The sequence below is a fragment of the Xenia sp. Carnegie-2017 genome, unplaced genomic scaffold (genome assembly GCF_021976095.1).
Source record: "Xenia sp. Carnegie-2017 unplaced genomic scaffold, XeniaSp_v1 HiC_scaffold_14, whole genome shotgun sequence".
NCBI classification, from domain to species: domain Eukaryota; kingdom Metazoa; phylum Cnidaria; class Anthozoa; order Malacalcyonacea; family Xeniidae; genus Xenia; species Xenia sp. Carnegie-2017.
Genome location: NW_025813447.1, coordinates 6,413,052 through 6,431,924, shown reverse-complemented (window position 1 = coordinate 6,431,924; position 18,873 = coordinate 6,413,052). Strand labels below are relative to the sequence as shown.

The window sequence follows — 18,873 nt, the reverse complement described above, 5'->3', positions numbered from 1 at the left end:
GGGATTCTTTGGTTTTCAAAATTTGTCTTTTTCTTTACAAGAACTCATCTCATAAAAAAAACTAGAACGTCCAAGGATACTTCAAAGGTTCAAACAACTTCTGCCTTTTTGAACTATAACTTAAACAAACACTAAGCATGTTTATACGTTTTTTACTTATTACCTTTTACAACGTATTATTCTCATAACTCTCTCGTGATGAACGAGAGCCTCCTTATACAATATGACTCTTTCATCATGAACGATCGCATCCATGGGCTTCACGGAAAAAAGGGATTATGTACTTTGTTATAATAGTTTCTACAAAGATAACGTTTATTAAGCTAAGAAATTTGAAAATAAAGATATTTGAGTTATTAGGAAATAACAAGTCGAGAATTCATTCATCATACTCATTCCAATTGGTCTGGAACAACCATGACATTTATAATTTTGACCATCCAACCCTTTATCAAGGGCTATATTGTTAAATAACGACAGTAACTTCATACGTCGTTCTTGCTGAACACCTTCAGGTGAAGTAGGTGTTGGAGTCTGATCTCAAACTTCCTGCACTGTTATGTAAATTCTAATTAATTATTTATTCCATGTGCTTTTTCTACTGCCTACTCTGTAACATGGCGTATATTAAACTGTTGTTATATTGAATAGCTTTTATTATCCTCCATCATGTCAAGAGACGCACCGTCAACAGGTTATGGGCCCAGGAAAGAAGTTCTTGGAAGATATGGGCGACTATTTTTTGATGGAGATGAACAAAAATATGAGCAATGGGAGATTAAATTCCTCGGATATATGCGTTTACAAAAGTTGCACAAAGTAATTACTGCCGACGAAGACGAAGATATAGACGGAGATAAAAATGCAGAGGCATTTGCCGAGTTGATCCAGTTTCTCGATGATAAACGTCTATCGTTAATTATGAGAGATGCCGTCGATGATGGTAGAAAAGGTTTAAAAATATTAAAAGGACATTACGGCGGGGACGAGCAAACCAAGAATTATATCACTGTACACACAATTAACATCTTTGATGAAATCAGCAAATGAAACTGTCACCGATTATTTAATACGAGCTGAGACAGCTGCAACAGCCTTAAAGAATGCGGGTGAAATTGTGAGCGATGGATTATTCATAGCCATGGTACTAAAGGGACTTCCAGAATCGTTCAAACCTTTCTCTGTGTTTGTTACCCATAGCGAGAATAAACAATCATTTAGTGAATTTAAGCAAGCGTTACGTAGTTTTGAAGAAAGTGAACGAGCCCGAGGCGATCATTGTGGTGAAGATTCGATCTTCAAGTTTGATACCAAGAAATTCAATCATGATAATCACGGAAAAGAGAAAAAAAAGTGCTACTCATGTGGAAAACCGGGACATTTCGCTAGACAGTGCCCAAACAAAGAAAAACCGAAAAAGATGTGGTGCAAAACATGTCAAAGTTCAACCCATGATGAAAGTATATGTCAAAAGAAGAGAATGAGAGAAAAGACAAAAGATGAGGTAAAACTGACATCAAATTTTGATAAAGAGCATTCCTTTGCATTCCAAGTTAAAGTAGAACAAAATGTTAAAGATAAGAGATTTCAAGATATTGTTGCAAATTATGTTAAAGTTGTGTTGGGTTTAATTGTACATTCGGGTACGTTGGGGACGATAAAGAACAATATAGAAAACATGAGTGGAACGGAAGTAGAGAGAGCAGAGAACGGAAGTGAGAAGTGAGACAAGGGAGACGAAGGAGACAAGCGAGGGAAGCGAGATACTTTAAGAAGTAATAATAAAAATTGTTTATGAAACCAAGTTGTGATAGTGATTATTCTTCGTTTTCCGAACACATTGGGACGGAGGTCAATTTTCGGAATACGTGGCACCTACCGACGAAGGATTGTTATTGTGATAAATTGTGAAAATTTCGTACGAGATATTACACGTGCCATACAAACATGGCAAACGACGAAGCAAAACTCAACATAAAATTAACTCAACTAAAGTTATCTGCTCAAAGAACAGCTAAAATATTAGATTCGGGAAAGCGAGAAACTATCGAACGACAACTGAACGCACTCAAAACAACTATAAACGAAGCTGACAATTTTAAAAGACCTGTAGAAGCAGCGAAAATCGAAAGAGAAGACGACCTTGAAGAAATCAGCGATTGGAATGCGGAAATCGAAACAAAAATAAGCGAAGCCGAAGACGAAATAAACAAGCTACAACACTGGCTGAACAATAAGAAATTAGAAGAGGAAAATCACGCTCGCGAGGAGCAACTCAAATTTGAAGTAAAGCTTCAAGAAACAAAGGCTCAAGTAAGTGCAAAAATTCAAAATTCAAAGTCTGGGGACTCAAAAATAAGTGATGAAGGTATGTCGGTGAGATTACCAAAGATAAATATTACGAAATTTGAGGGGGAATACATGGATTGGCCCAGATTTTGGGGGCAATTTACGGAGACGGTGGACAAGTCAAATATAGCTGCCATCAACAAATTCACATATCTGTGTGGTTTCCTTGGGCCCAAAGTTAAGCGACGAGTAGAATCATTACCGCTTGCCACCGAAGGATACAATAGAGCGAAGTCAAATTTAAAAGATCAGTATGGGAAGAATTCGGAAATTATAAAAGCTTACATAAAAGAGATCATGGACTTGCCTCATATCTACGGAGCAAACCCGAGAAAGATTGCCGAATTTAGTGCGAAGTTAAATCACAGTGTCCAAGCTTTGGAAACGCTGGGTAAACTGAAAGATGTCCAAGGAAATGTTTCCATGACTCTTGGCAAACTCCCAGCCATACGTGGGGACCTTGTTAAAAATGATCCAGAATGGGAAAGTTGTGACTTTTCCAAGCTTACTGAAGCAGTCAGACAGTGGACCAGGCGAAATCCAGTCTGCGAGAAAGAGTCAGACACACCTGGATGGAGATCTAGAAGGTCAGAGAAAGTCTTTCATACTAAAGAAAAGGGGATGTGCGTCTACTGTGAAGGAAATCATAAATCGGGGAATGTAAAGTAATCAGTACTGTCAAGGAGAGAAGAGCAATTTTAGTCAAAAGAAACTTTGTTTCAACTGCACAGCAGGACAGCATCATGCTAACGCTTGCCCCAGCAAGTCATCATGTAGAAATTGCCACAAACGACACCATACGAGCATATGTGATGTCACCAATCGAGAAGAAACACCAAAAACAGGTCAGACTGTGTTGACTACAGATGGATGTACTGGTGAAGGAATTTTCCCCATTCTTGTTGTCAAGATAAATGGAATTACATGTCGTGCATTGATCGACTCAGGGGCTGGAAGCTCATACATATCTGGTAAACTTGCATCTATGCTGAGGGTGAAACCAATTGAGACACAAACCACTAAAGTTGACATGCTTCTAACATCAAAAACAACAAGACTGGAAATCTATGAAGGGGAAGTTGAAGCAATAGACAGTGATTATTCAATGAAGGTGAAGTTGATCAAGGTGGAGAAAGAAGTGCTACTCACAGTGGACAATCCACACTATGAAAACTTACAAAGAGAGTTTGAACACCTGAAGATTGCAAAATTTGTTGATAATGATCAGAAAGCTCAATTACCTGTCCATATCGTTTTGGGAAGCGGGGAATATGCACGGATAAAAACTCGCACGAATCCACTAGTGGGAACTGAAGGGCAACCAATTGCAGAAAAAACAAAACTTGGATGGTTTGCCATGAGCCCTGGTGTGGAACCAAACAGTAAAAGGATGTTGCTTACCCAAGTTTCGCAGAAGGATTATGAAGATCTCTGCAGGTTGGATGTGCTGGGTCTAGCAGACACTGCTGAACACGACCAATCAATGGTGTATAACGAATTCAAAGAGCAATTAACGCGATCACCGGAGGGCTGGTACGAGACCGGCGTGGAAATCATCCACCTCTCCCATCAAACAAAACAGGAAGCATCAGAAGGTTGGAATCTTTAGAGCGACGATTACAGCGAAAGAAATTAACTGAAGATTACAACGCAGTAATCCAAGACCAAAAGCACAATGGCATAGTTGAACCAGCAAATAACGTAGCGAAAGGTAATGAATTCTACATACCTCACAAAGAAGTCGTACGCGAGTCAGCGCAGTCCACTAAACTGAGAGTGGTGTACGATGCATCAGCAAAAGCTTCACCAGAAAGTCCTTCTTTAAACGAATGCCTGTACGCGGGACCTTCGCTAAATAACAAGCTGTGGGAAGTGCTGGTAAGAGCGCGAAGTTTTCCTGTTGCAATCACTGGGGATATTCAAAAGGCATTTCTCCAAATTCGAGTACGCGAAAGTGAATGGGATTCTTTACGATTTCACTGGCGACCAAATCCACAAGCTGATGTAGAAGTACTACGGTTCACGAGAGTATTGTTTGGATTGGTTTCTTCTCCATTCCTACTTGGGGGAGTTCTCGAAACACATTTGGATCACTGGAAAAGCAAAGCTCCAGACGCAGTTGAGGCTCTGAGAAGGTGTCTGTACGTTGATGACATCATTTCAGGAGGATGCACTGTGGATGAAGAACGAAAAAGGAAATTGGAAGCTATTGACATTCTGGGTGATGCAACCTTTACCCTTCATAAGTGGGCATCAAATGCAAAGGAGTTGGATGAAGGTAGTGTTAACAAAAATCATGAAGAGCAAACAGCGTCCAAACAACAATTTGGGGTGCAGCCAACTGAGACGAAGATCCTGGGTACAACTTGGAATAAAGAGAAAGATACGTTAAGTGTACAAATAGGACATTGTGGGAAATCGCCAACGAAGCGCAACATTTTAAGTCGACTGGCGAAGATTTATGATCCAATGGGAATTGCATCCCCTCTGCTTTTGCAAGGCAAACAAATCTATCGAGAGGTGTGTGACCTGAAATTACCTTGGGACGCGGAATTAATTGGTAAATTGAAGCAGAGCTGGGAGAAGTGGGAAAAAACCTTACCAAACGAAGTGACCGTGCCAAGAGCGGTCCTTTCGTTCCAAGAACCCGTCTGTAGCTTAGAGATTCATGGATTTGGGGATGCCAGTGGTGAAGGTTTGTGCGCAGTCGTCTACACAGTCGCTAAACAACCATCTGGAGTTACTCAGGAATTACTGGCAGCGAAATCAAGACTTGCCAAGAGAGGACTGACTATCCCGAGGTTAGAGCTTGTTGCAAGTCATATGGCCGCAAATTTGGTCTCGAATGCTAGCAATGCGCTGAGACACATTCCACACAGAAAACACTGCTGGTCAGATAGTACTGTAGCTTTATGGTGGATTAAAGGAGAGGGTGATTATAAACAATTCGTGTCGCATCGAGTGGCAAAAATCCGAGCTTCTAATGAGATCGTGTGGCATCATGTGCCAACAACCGACAATCCGGCCGACCTCGGAAGCAGAGGTGGCAAACTGACCGAGATGTGGATGAAAGGTCCTGCCTGGCTATCAGAGCGTAGTCTTTGGCCACCAGATCTTATAGTCAAACCGTCGACTGACTCCCAAAGTGAAGCAAAGGCGACGAGAGTAGTTTTGAGCACGGCTATCCAGCGGTCAGACTTGGCAATATTCAGTGATATTCTTTGGAAAACATCCATTGCGGAAGGCGATTCGTATTGGGGCGTGGGTGAAACGATTTATTGATAAAGCTCGACAAAACAGAAATAATAGAAGGCACGGGCCACTGACATCTGAAGAAGTGGAAGAGCAACACATGTCATGGATAAAAATGGTTCAAGCCGGAGTCGCAGAAAACCCAAAGTCTCAAACGGATCTGATTCAGTTAAATGTACAACCCGACGATGACGAGATTTTAAGATGTCACGGTCGGATACAAGGAGAGTTCCCTATTTACTTGCCTGATGACGCTCTATTCACTGTGAAGTTAGTGGAAGATGCACACTTCGAAACACTCCATAAGTGAGTTATACTTACGATGGCAAAGGTCCGAGAAAGGTATTGGGTTCCTCGGCTTCGTCGATTAGTCAAAAAGCAAAGGAAGAGATGCTACAGATGCAAGAGATTCACGACCAAACCGTATCAAGCTCCAATACCTGCTCCTTTACCAAAGACTCGAACAGAAGGAACCACACCGTATAAAGTCATTGGTGTCGATTTCGCCGGTCCGATTAAGTATAAAGTCAAGAAAAATCAAGAAGGAAAAGCCTATCTAGTGCTCTTTTCCTGTAGTTTGACGCGAGGAGTATATCTTGAATTGTTGAAGAGTCTTGAGACAACTTCTTTCCTGCAAAGTCTAAAACGGCTCATAGCAAGGCGAGGTCGTCCTTCGCTGATCTATTCGGACAATGCAAAAACGTTCCAAGCTGCAGCAGCATGGTTAAAGAGAGCAATGCAAGACGAGAGGTTTCACAGCGCGCTCAGTAAACATAGCATTAAATGGAGATTCAATCTGTCCCGCGCACCCAGGTGGGGAGGCCAATTTGAGCGATTGATCGGTGTATTCAAATCATCATTTTACAAAGTCGTTGGTAAAGGACTTCTGAAATTCGATGAACTGGCAGAAGTTGTTCTGGACGTAGAAATTTGTATGAACAATCGACCATTGAGCTATGTAGAGGATGATGTTGAACTCCCCGTACTGACGCCATCTTCGTTCGTACTGCAACAGACGAATGTCATCCCTGAGGTGGAGAGTCATCACATTAAGGACGGTGAATTACGGAAGCGAGCAAAGTATTTGCACAAAATCAAAACCCAATTGTGGAACAGATGGCAGCGAGAATATTTAACAAGTCTACGCCAACGCAATCAAGTTAACAAATCAGCAACCGAATCTCATCCGAAAGAGGGAGATATCGTTTTAATTAAGGGTGATGAGAAAAACAGAAATATGTGGAAGATCGGAAAGGTAACGATGTTGATCCGTGGAAGGGATGGAGTTGTGAGAGGAGTCAAACTTCAGTGTGGAAAAATATCTCTTGAGAGACCAATCCAACTGATCTATCCTTTAGAATTACAATGCGACGTCAGCAACCATCAAAAGAAGTTGCGAGTGAACGCCGAAGAATTCAGACCAAGACGACAAGCTGCTGTGGATGCGGAGGCGATAAATCAGGAGCTAATGGAACAGGAATGAAATAAACTTCGAGACAAAGTGATATAACATGTGACTCATTCGTAGTCACATGTGGGGAAGAGTGTTGCAAATTATGTTACAGTTGTGTTGGGTTTAATTGTACATTCGGGTACGTTGGGGACGATAAAGAACAATATAGAAAACATGAGTGGAACGGAAGTAGAGAGAGCAGAGAACGGAAGTGAGAAGTGACACAAGGGAGACGAAGGAGACAAGCGAGGGAAGCGAGATACTTTAAGAAGTAATAATAAAAATTGTTTATGAAACCAAGTTGTGATAGTGATTATTCTTCGTGTTCCGAACACATTGGGACGGAGGTCAATTTTGGGAATAATATGTTATTGGTTGATTGTGGAGCAACATCCCATATTATCACTGACGAGTCCAAGTTTACAAGCTTTGACGATGCATTCAAACCCAATTCACATTACATTCAGTTAACAGATGGCACAAAGTCAAACAATGTGGCACTAAAGAGGGGTAATGTAAGTATACACATAATTGATTCCACAGGGAAATGTACAGCTGTATCTTTGAAGAAAGCACTGTACATACCTTCCTATCCACAAGATATATTTTCTGTGCAAGCTGCAACCGAGAAAGGAGCAAGTGTTGAATTCCACCCACAGTCAGCAGAATTAAAGAGCACTGATGGCACAAAGTTTAACATAGAGAAACATGGTAAACTTTATTATTTACCCACCGTACCTAACAAAGACCACGAAAATGAAGAGTCTGTAAACTACACTTGTGACCTAAACAGTTGGTATAACGTACTAGAGCATTGCAACTGTGAGGACATATGGAAGTTGCAACATGTCGTTGATGGTATGAAGATCAGTGGTAGCAGAACTGCCAAACCAGATTGTGAAACTTGTCTTTTGCGAAAGATGACTCATAATAGAAATAGAAATCCTGACATTCGATCAAAGAACCCTTTGGAACTTGTACACACCGATCTTGCTGGTCCTGCAGATCCTGCTTGAAAAGAAGGATTCAAATACGCTATATCCTTTACAGATGATTATTCAGGGGCTGTTTTCGTGTATTTTCTTAAGAAAAAGTGTGACACTACTGAAGCAACAAAGAAATTCATTTCTGACTCTGCCCCATATGGAAACATTAAGAGAATGAAATCCGACAATGGTGGTGAATTTATCTCCAGTGATTTCAAAACACTGATGCGTAGTAACGGTATCAAGCATGAAACCTCTGCCCCACACTCGCCTCGCCAAAATGGCACTGCGGAGCGCCATTGGAGGACACTATTTGATATGGGTAGGTGCTTACTCACAGAATCAAAATTGAATAAGATGCTTTGCCCTTATGCAGTTAAGGCAGCTGCATATATAAGGAATAGATGTTTGAATAACCGCTTAAATCAGACACCGTATTTTGCTCTTACAGGTCGTAAACCAAACTTGGCTAACATGAGGGTATTCGGGAGTGAGTGTTTTGCTTATGAACACTGCAAGCAAAAATTAGATCCTAGGTGTTCAAAAGGAATTTTTGTTGGATTTGACAGCGAAAGTCCAGCGTACTTAGTGTATTTCCCAAAAAGCAATAAGGTTTTAAGGTATAGAATTGTGAAGTTCGTCCAGAAGAATGTTTGTGGGCGTCAAACACAGACAACTGAGATAGAAGATTTGGGATTGCCAGTTGAAAGCAAGAACAGTACAAGGGAGTCAGAATCAATGCATGAAAAAACTCCGAATGTACATGATGCAAGTGAGGAGATTGATGTAAGTAAAGGTGAGAGTGAGATTGTAGCATGTGAAGAATCAAATAATAGTTCACGATTAGAAAACCATTTAAGATACCCGCAACGAGTTAGAAAAGCGCCAGACTACCTGAGTGATCTTGCAAACAGTATTCAAAGTGAGAATGAGCCACCTTTAGTGTATATTGATTATTGTTATAAGATCAGCAGATTTCCCCAATCATATGCTGAGGCTATGAACTCCGCCGATGCTAAGCATTGGAAAGCAGTGATGTTAGAAGAAATGAGTTCTCTTAAGAATAACGATACATTCAGCTTAACCACTTTACCAGAAGGTAGAAAAGCAGTGGGGGGTAAATGGGTATACACCATTAAAGATGTCCCAGGGAAAGCTAAGACATATAAAGCTAGATTTGTTGCAAAGGGGTATAGCCAAGTTAAGGGCATAGATTATAATGATACCTTTGCACCTACAGCAAACATGACTACTGTTCGTGTGTTAATGCAAGTGGCTGCCCAAAATGATTTGATTTTGCAACAAATGGATGTAAAGACAGCATACTTAAATGCACCCATAGACTGTGAGATATTTATTGAACAAGCAGAAGGTTTTGAAACCCCTTCCCTTAACTCAGAAGAGAAATTAGTTTATAAGTTAAACAAGTCACTGTACGGTTTAAAGCAATCAGGTCGAAATTGGAATGTTGTATTACATACACATCTCGTAGAGAATGGTTTTACTCAGAGCAAAGTAGATCACTGTCTTTATTTTAAGAGAGTTAATGAAAGCTTAGTGATTATTCTTATTTGGGTCGATGATTTCATCATTGTGGCAATTATTGATGATCCTACTGTTGACGGTGCGTCTCTTGACATGATGGAGGATAATAAAAGCGATTCAATATAACAACAGTTTAATATACGCCATGTAACAGAGTAGGCAGTAGAAGAAGCACATGGAATAATTAATTAATTAGAATTTACATAATAGTTCAGAAAGTTTGAGATCAGACTCCAACACCCCCACTTGATCTCATAACTTCATAAAGTTTCTTTGGAATTTCTTCGCGATCAACATAACATAAAAATTTATATAAATGTTTATATAAGTGTTCTTGAGTATAGCTTTCCTTTAAATGATAATAAATGGCATTAGTTCATTTTCCAAAGATGAATTCTTTGAAGTTCATTAACTTGTTACGAGTAACTGGCTTAGTGAAGATGTCAGCTACCATATCATTAGTAGGACAATAATTTACCACAACATTTCCTGCATTAATATTCGAACGAATGAAGTGGTATTTTACATCAATATGCTTTGTTCTTTGTCTACTAACTGGATCCTTGGATAATGCTATTGTTCCTTGGTTGTCTTCGTAATTTTCGACTGGGTCTTCTAACTCAATCAGTTTGCCCAACAACTGGACCAAATGCTCAAATGCAATGCCTCTTGAACAGCAAGTGATAACGCAACATATTCTGATTCACAAGAGGATAACGCAATGGTTTGCTGCTTCTTTGATTTCCATGAAATTAGAGGCCCTTCCTTTGACAAACTAAAACAATATCCACTAACACTTCTTCTATCAACAGCACAACTAGCCCAATCAGCATCACTATAACCAATCAACTTCAAATTCTGATATCCCATTCGATAGCATATCTCATAATCTAACGAACCTTTCAAGTAACGCAGAACATTCTTGGCGGCAACCCAATGCTCCTTAAGTGGTTTAGCCAAATATTGAGATAGGACGGTAATCGTCCAACATATGTCTGGTCGTGTACATGTCATTGCATAGATCAAACTACCAATCAACTCACGATATTCCCTTACACACTCAAAGCTCTCCCCGGTAAATTCCATCTTTTGCTCTGATGGTGTGTGTCTAGGTTTACATTCACCCATGCCAAACCTCTCTAACAACCTTACAATGTAATCTCTCTGACTCATCTTAACATACCCTCTTCCTTGAACAAACTCAATATCAAGAAAGTATGAAAGTTTACCAAGAAGTTTCATTTGGAATCTACGTATTAACAGTTGTTTAGTTTCTGACATAGATTTTTCACAGTTTGCCACAATGATCAAATCATCGACCCAAATAAGAATAATCACTAAGCTTTCATTAACTCTCTTAAAATAAAGACAGTGATCTACTTTGCTCTGAGCAAAACCATTCTCTACAACATTCCAATTTCGACCTGATTGCTTTAAACCGTACAGTGACTTGTTTAACTTATAAACTAATTTCTCTTCTGAGTTAAGGGAAGGGGTTTCAAAACCTTCTGCTTGTTCAATAAATATCTCACAGTCTATGGGTGCATTTAAGTATGCTGTCTATACATCCATTTGTTACAAAATCAAATCATTTTGGGCAGCCACTTGCATTAACACACAAACAGTAGTCATGTTTGCTGTGGGTGCAAAGGTATCATTATAATCTATGCCCTTAACTTGGCTATACCCCTTTGCAACAAATCTAGCTTTATATGTCTTAGCTTTCCCTAGGACATCTTTAATGGTGTATACCCATTTACCCCCCACTGCTTTTCTACCTTCTGGTAAAGTGGTTAAACTGAATGTATCGTTATTCTTAAGAGTACTCATTTCTTCTAACATCGCTGCTTTCCAGTGCTTAGCATCGGCGGAGTTCATAGCCTCAGCATATGATTGGGGAAATCTGCTGATCTTATAACAATAATCAATATACACTAAAGGTGGCTCATTCTCACTTTGAATACTGTTTGCAAGATCACTCAGGTAGTCTGGCGCTTTTCTAACTCGTTGCGGGTATCTTAAATGGTTTTCTAATCGTGAACTATTATTTGATTCTTCACATGCTACAATCTCACTCTAACCTTTACTTACATCAATCTCCTCACTTGCATCATGTACATTCGGAGTTTTTTCATGCATTGATTCTGACTCCCTTGTACTGCCCTTGCTTTCAACTAGCAATCCCAAATCTTCTATCTCAGTTGTCTGTGTTGGACGCCCACAAACATTCTTCTGGATGAACTTCACAATTCTATACCTTAAAACCTTATTGCTTTTTGGGAAATACACTAAGTACGCTGGACTTTCGCTGTCAAATCCAAAAAAAATTCTTTTTGAACACCTAGGATCTAATTTTTGCTTGCAGTGTTCATAAGCAATACACTCACTCCCGAATACCCTTATGTTAGCTAAGTTTGGTTTACGACCTGTAAGAGCAAAATACGGTGTCTGATTTAAGCGGTTATTCAAACATCTATTCCTTATATATGCCGCTGCCTTAACTGCATAAGCCCAAAGCATCTTATTCAATTTTGATTCTGTGAGTAAGCACCTACCCATATCAAATAGTGTCCTCCAATGGCGCTCCTCGGTGCCATTTTGGCGAGGCGAGTGTGGGGCAGAGGTTTCATGCTTGATACCGTTACTACACATCAGTGTTTTGAAGTCACTGGAGATAAATTCACCACCATTGTCGGATTTCATTCTCTTAATGTTTCCATATGGGGCAGAGTCAGAAATGAATTTCTTTGTTGCTTCAGTAGTGTCACACTTTTTCTTAAGAAAATACACGAAAACAGCCCCTGAATAATCATCTGTAAAGGATATAGCGTATTTGAATCCTTCTTTTCAAGCAGGATCTGCAGGACCAGCAAGATCGGTGTGTACAAGTTCCAAAGGGTTCTTTGATCGAATGTCAGGATTTCTATTTCTATTTTCAGTCATCGTTCGCAAAAGACAAGTTTCACAATCTGGTTTGGCAGTTCTGCTACCACTGATCTTCATACAATCAACGACATGTTGCAACTTCCATATGTCCTCATAGTTGCAATGCCCTAGTATGTCATGCCAACTCTTTAGGTCACAAGTGTAGTTTACAGACTCTTCATTTTCGTGGTCTTTGTTAGGTACGGTGGGTAAATAATAAAGTTTACCATGTTTCTCTATGTTAAACTTTGTGCCATCAGTGCTCTTTAATTCTGCTGACTGTGGGTGGAATTCAACACTTGCTCCTTTCTCGGTTGCAGCTTGCACAGAAATTATATCTTGTGGATAGGAAGGTATGTACAGTGCTTTCTTCAAAGATACAGCTGTACATTTCCTGTGGAATCAATTATGTGTATACTTACATTACCCCTCTTTAGTGCCACATTGTTTGACTTTGTGCCATCTGCCAACTGAATGTAATGTGAATTGGGTTTGAATGCATCGTCAAAGCTTGTAAACTTGGACTCGTCAGTGATAATGTGGGATGTTGCTCCACAATCAACCAATAACATATCTTGAAATCTCTTATCTTTAACATTTTGTTCTACTTTAACTTGGAATGCAAAGGAATGCTCTTTATCAAAATTTGATGTCAGTTTTACCTCATCTTTTGTCTTTTCTTTCATTCTCTTCTTTCGACATATACTTTCATCATGGGTTGAACTTTGACATGTTTTGCACCACATCTTTTTCGGTTTTTCTTTGTTTGGGCACTGTCTAGCGAAATGTCCCGGTTTTCCACATGAGTAGCACTTTTTCTTCTCTTTTCCGTGATTATCATGATTGAATTTCTTGGTATCAAACTTGAAGATCGAATTTTCACCACGATGATCGCCTCGGGCTCGTTCACTTTCTTCAAAACTACGTAACGCTTGCTTAAATTCACTAAATGATTGTTTATTCTCGCTATGGGTAACAAACACAGAGAAAGGTTTGAATGATTCTGGAAATCCCTTAAGTACCATGGCTATGAATAATCCATCGCTCACAATTTCACCCGCATTCTTTAAGGCTGTTGCAGCTGTCTCAGCTCGTATTAAATAATCGGTGACAGTTTCATTTGCTGATTTCATCAAAGATGTTAATTGTGTGTACAGTGATATAATTCTTGGTTTGCTCGTCCCCGCGTAATGTCCTTTTAATATTTTTAAACCTTTTCTACCATCATCGACGGCATCTCTCATAATTAACGATAGATTTTATCATCGAGAAACTGGATCAACTCGGCAAATGCCTACGCATATATCCGAGGAATTTAATCTCCCATTGCTCATATTTTTGTTCATCTCCATCAAAAAATAGTCGCCCATATATTCCAAGAACTTCTTTCCTGGGCCCATAACCTGTTGACGGTGCGTCTCTTGACATGATGGAGCACAACGAACGATATGGACATATCGTTCGTCCTAACATAACGTTCAACGTTTAACTATACGATATGTCTTAACATAACGATATGTCCTAACATAACGTTCGACTTTTAACTATACGATATGTCGAACGATATGTCTTTATACGTCGAACGATATGTAAGTTATGTTTACGTTAACGTTAACATTTAAGTTATGTTTCGCTGTTAAGTTATAGTTCAAAAACTTACAGCGTCTATTGACATGTAAGTTATGCGTTCATCAAATGCGTTCATCAGATTGTTACTTAAGTGATGCTGTTAAGTTATAGTTCAAAAAGGCAGAAGTTGTTTGAACCTTTGAAGTATCCTTGGACGTTCTAGTTTTTTTTACGAGAAGAATTCTTGTAAAGAAAAAGACAAATTTTGAAAACCAAAGAATCCTGTTTTCGGTCCATGCCTCCCGATACCCCGAGATAGTTGATCACTAGAGTGGACCACATAATCCTGGTTTGTTTTCCATGAAACATATGGATGGTTTGCTCGTGATACATGAGAAACAGTAAATGGGAGAGTTAAATCAGAAAGATATAAACCGATAAAATTGGTATAAAACATGTTTAAGGTTGTCTTTAATTATAAGTGTCAGAAAAAGACAGGGTCATAAGAAGCTGGGACATTGCTTGGTTTGTTTTATGAGAAGAAAACAAAACGATAAAATTCGAAAGCAAAAAACCCCGTTTCGGTCCATACTTCCCGCTACCTTCTTAAGCGCAAGGCACTAGAACGCCGCATGTTAACGTTTCGGTAGGAGATTTCGGCCCCTCCACGCTATCCTACTTGGGAGATGCCAATAGCAAGTTTCCGCCTATCAGACCCTGAGATCACCTGCGATAGGCTTTGCTCAGGGTACGCAGGGAGAGTGGGGTCGCCACCGAAGTGAGGGCCCCTAAGACACTGCATACTATATGCACCCAGCTTCCACTGCTAGTTGATATCTACAATATGAAGTTTTAGCTTTATATATATATACCAAAATTTAAAGGCGTACGTAAGTTGTGGGATGATTATTATCGTTACTGCGCATGCCCAGATGATTTCTTTGATAATTTGCGACTAAGTGAGTTAATTGACACAAATGTAGTGCAAGTACATATAGTTGGTCGTTGTCATGACTATGAACAATTACTCGAGTGGACTGCGCATGCTGGAGCGCATGCGCAGATGATTTCTCTATCAAATTGTTACTAAGCATGCTATTTACTTCAAAATTGGTGCTAGTAGATGCACTTGGTCGTTGCCATGACCATGAACTTGGGTAGCTGGTCAAGTTGACTGCGCATGCTCAATCAGACGGCGAGCGCAGATGATTTGTCTTAAAACTTGTGACTGAGCGAGCTAATTACTCCAAAATTGGTATTAGTACATCCAGTTGGTCGTTAACATAAGCTTGCAGAGTTTGTGTAGTTGACAACGCATGCTCGGATTCTCAATTAATTTGTGCCAGAGCGAGCTCTGAAATAGGTGCTTGTAGATGCGATGAACAAGTTTTCCATCATATATTTTTGGCATGCTCTTTGTCTACTTAAGCTTGTTTTTACAAATGCATGTGAACCTCGTCAACACTTTGTTACGGCACTCGTAATATCTGTGACAACGTTAAAAATGTTTTTTATTTTTCTCTACAACTTTATACCTGCATATTGCATGTCATATCCAAGCTTTCCTTTGATTTGACGGGAAATGGTTTTTATTCACTCTTACATCTTCTGCCTTTATAATTAGTCGATCTGTATTTCTAAACTAATATTTACTAATGCCCAAAGAGAATCTTTTTATTTTATTGGCTCTCTTACAATATGACTCTTTCATCATGAACGAACGCATCCATTGGGCTTCACGAAAAAACGGGATTATGTACTTTGTTAAAATAGTTTCTACAAAGATAACATTTAATAAGCTAAGAAATTTGAAAATAAATATATTTGAGTTATTAGGAAAGAATAAGTCGAGAATTCATTGATCATACTCATTCCAATTGGTATGGAACAACCATGACATTTATAATTTTGACCATACAACCCTTTATCAAGGGCTATATTGTTAATTAACGACAGTAACTTCGTACGTCGTTTTTGCTGAACACCTTCAGGTGAAGTAGGATCATCTATAATCTGTTATATACAAAAACATAATTTATCCATAGAATTATAGCAAAGTTACAATGGACAGATGAGAGTGATTAACGCTATAAAACTTAAATTTAATATATCGTATAAAGTACCTCAAATCCCGACGATTTCTCGTATCGAAAGGATTCTAAAGTAAAGGTGAAAATTAAGATGAGAAATTTCGAAGAATTGAAACTAGAGAATTTTTCAATAAAAAAATGTTGAAAATACCTGTACTACCACACGATTCTTCAATGTCTATGCTCTAAAATAATAGTCATAAAAACGACAATTTCAAAAAACATAAAAAGTAAGTATTTGTAACATTGGTGAAAGATACATGATGAACATGAAATCTTCTCAGAATACGATGGAACGAAACCATAACCATTTGATGTGAAATTCTTCCTAACAACGTTTGCGCAATCCGTTAGCATACCATGAAACTAACTTCTGGTTTAGGCGACGCTTTACTAGCAACCTCCTCAACGTCTTCAGGACAATTAACGTCGACTGAACTAGTGTCACAAGGCTCAATGACGATGGCCAACCACTAGCCATACCTAACATGTTACCACCAGAGATCTTTCTTCGGTAGATCAAGGTTTTACGAACTTCAGACAAGGGTTGCGTTGAGCTGAGAACTAAAAAAGAACAAATATGGATAGATCATGAAGTGGAGACCAAGAATAGAGGTTAAAGAAGACGCACTACGTATGCTCATTGGTGTTTCACTAGAGTATACATTACAGGATAACTATGGATCCAACTAGTCTAAACAACTACGTACATTTAAGCAATCCATCTTTCCCATGGTAAACACACGTGTCAAAAAAACGTGATCAAATTACAAAATTCGTGCAATCAAATAGTCGGACATGTTATTGTATTTGTAGAAGAGAGCCAATAAAATAAAGAGATTCTCGTGGGGCATTTGTAAATATTAGTTTAGAAATACAGATCGACTAATTATAAAGGCAGAAGATGTAAGAGTGAATAAAAACCCTTTCCCGTCAAATCAAAGGAAAGCTTGGATATGACATGCAATATGCATGTATAAAGTTGTAGAGAAAAATAAAAAATATTTTTAACATTGTCACGGATATTACGAGTGCCGTAACAAAGTGTTGACGAGTTTCACATGCATTTGTAAAAACAAGCTTAAGTAGACAAAGAGCATGCGAAAAATATATGATGGAAAACTTGCTCAGCGCATCTACAAGCACCAATTTCAGAGCTCGCTCTGTCACAAATTAATTGAGAATCTTGGCATGCGTTGTCATCTTCACAAACTCTGCAAGCTCATGGTAACGACCAACTTGATGTACTAGTACCGATTTTGGAGTAATTAGCTCGCTCAGTCACAAGTTTTAAGACAAATCATCTGCGCATGCGCAGTCTGATTAAGCATAGGCAGTCAACTTGACCAGCTACCCAAGTTCATGGTCATGGAAACGACCAACTGCATCTACTAGCACCAATTTTGAAGTAAATAGCATGCTTAGTAACAATATAATAGAGAAATCGTCTTCGCATGCGATTGAGCATACGCAGTCCACTCGAGTAATTGTTCATAGTCATGACAACGACCAACTATATGTACTATCACTACATTTTTGTCAATTAACTCATTTAGTCGCAATTTGTCGAAGAAATCATCTGGGCATGCGCAGTAACGATAACAATCATCCCACAACTTTCGTACGCCTTTAAATTTTGGTATATGTATATAAAGCTAAAACTTCATATAGTAGATGTCAACTAGCAGTGGAAGCTGGGTGCGATATAGTATGCAGTGGCTTAGGGGCCCTCACTTCGGTGGCGAATGCACTCTCCATGCGTACCCTGAGCAAAGCCTATCGCAGGTGATTCCAGGGTCTGATGGGCGGAAGCTTACTATTGGCATCTCCCATGTAGGATAGCGTGGAGGGGCCGAAATCTCCTACCGAAACGTTAACATGCGGCGTTCTAGTGCCTTGCGCTTAAGAAGGTATCGGGATGCATGGACCGAAAACAGGGTTTTTTGCTTTCGAATTTTATTGTTTTGTTTTCTTCTCATAAAACAAACCAAGCAATGTTTCAATTAACTTCTTATGACCATGTCTTTTTCTGACACTTATAATTAAAGACAACCTTAAACATGTTTTATACTAAATTTATCGGTTTATATCTTTCTGATTTAACTCTCCCATTTACTGTTTCTCATGTATCATGAGCAAACCATCCATATGTTTCATGGAAAACAAACAAGGATTATTGGGTCCACTCTATCGATCAACTATCTCGGGGTATCGGGAGGCATGGACCGAAAACGGGATTCTTTGGTTTTCAAAATTTGTCTTTTTCTTTATAAGAATTCTTCTCATAAACAAAACTAGAACGTCCAAGGATACTTCAAAGGTTCAAACAACTTCGTCCTTTTTGAAATATAACTTAAATAAACACTAAGCATGTTTATATGTTTTTTACTTCTTACCTTTTACAAAGTATTATTCTCATAACTCTCTCGTGATGAACGAGAGACACCTTATACAATATGACTCTTTCATCATGAATGAACGCATCCATGGGTTTCACGGAAAAAAGGGAGTATGTACTTTGCTATAATAGTTTCTGCAAAGATAACATTTAATAAGCTAAGAAATTTGAAAATAAATATATTTCAGTTATTAGGAAATAACAAGTCGAGAATTCATTCATCATACTCATTCCAATTGGTCTGGAACTACCATGACGTTTATAATTTTGAACATCCAACCCTTTATCAAGGGCTATATTGTTAAT

The 18,873-nt window shown here is 39.0% G+C and overlaps 3 protein-coding genes across 3 annotated transcripts; all 3 read left to right on the top strand.

Annotated features, from left to right (window-relative positions):
* Positions 1-1,947: 1,947 nt before the first annotated feature.
* On the top strand, positions 1,948-5,631 carry LOC124435137. The gene is made up of 3 exons (XM_046985086.1): positions 1,948-2,936; positions 3,016-3,944; positions 4,004-5,631. Exons 1-3 carry the CDS (start codon positions 1,948-1,950, stop codon positions 5,629-5,631), a joined length of 3,546 nt encoding a protein of 1,181 aa, XP_046841042.1.
* Positions 5,632-5,923: 292 nt separating this feature from the next.
* Positions 5,924-7,084, top strand: LOC124435136. The gene has a single exon (XM_046985085.1). It carries the CDS (start codon positions 5,924-5,926, stop codon positions 7,082-7,084), a length of 1,161 nt encoding a protein of 386 aa, XP_046841041.1.
* A 260-nt stretch (positions 7,085-7,344) lies between these two features.
* Positions 7,345-8,070, top strand: LOC124435135. Its single transcript, XM_046985083.1, has one exon. The coding sequence runs from the start codon at positions 7,345-7,347 to the stop codon at positions 8,068-8,070; it is 726 nt and encodes a 241-aa protein (XP_046841039.1).
* The last annotated feature ends 10,803 nt before the right edge of the window (positions 8,071-18,873 follow it).

Bases quoted from the DNA above. Each gene is read 5' to 3' on its own strand.
- LOC124435135 (XM_046985083.1), top strand. From the start codon at position 7,345: ATGAAACCAAGTTGTGATAGTGATTATTCTTCGTGTTCCGAACACATT.
- LOC124435137 (XM_046985086.1), top strand. From the start codon at position 1,948: ATGGCAAACGACGAAGCAAAACTCAACATAAAATTAACTCAACTAAAG. The intron at 2,937-3,015 runs GTCAGAGAAAGT...GGGAATGTAAAG, and splicing joins CCTGGATGGAGATCTAGAAG to TAATCAGTACTGTCAAGGAG. The intron at 3,945-4,003 runs GTTGGAATCTTT...ATTACAACGCAG, and splicing joins AAAACAGGAAGCATCAGAAG to TAATCCAAGACCAAAAGCAC.
- LOC124435136 (XM_046985085.1), top strand. From the start codon at position 5,924: ATGGCAAAGGTCCGAGAAAGGTATTGGGTTCCTCGGCTTCGTCGATTA.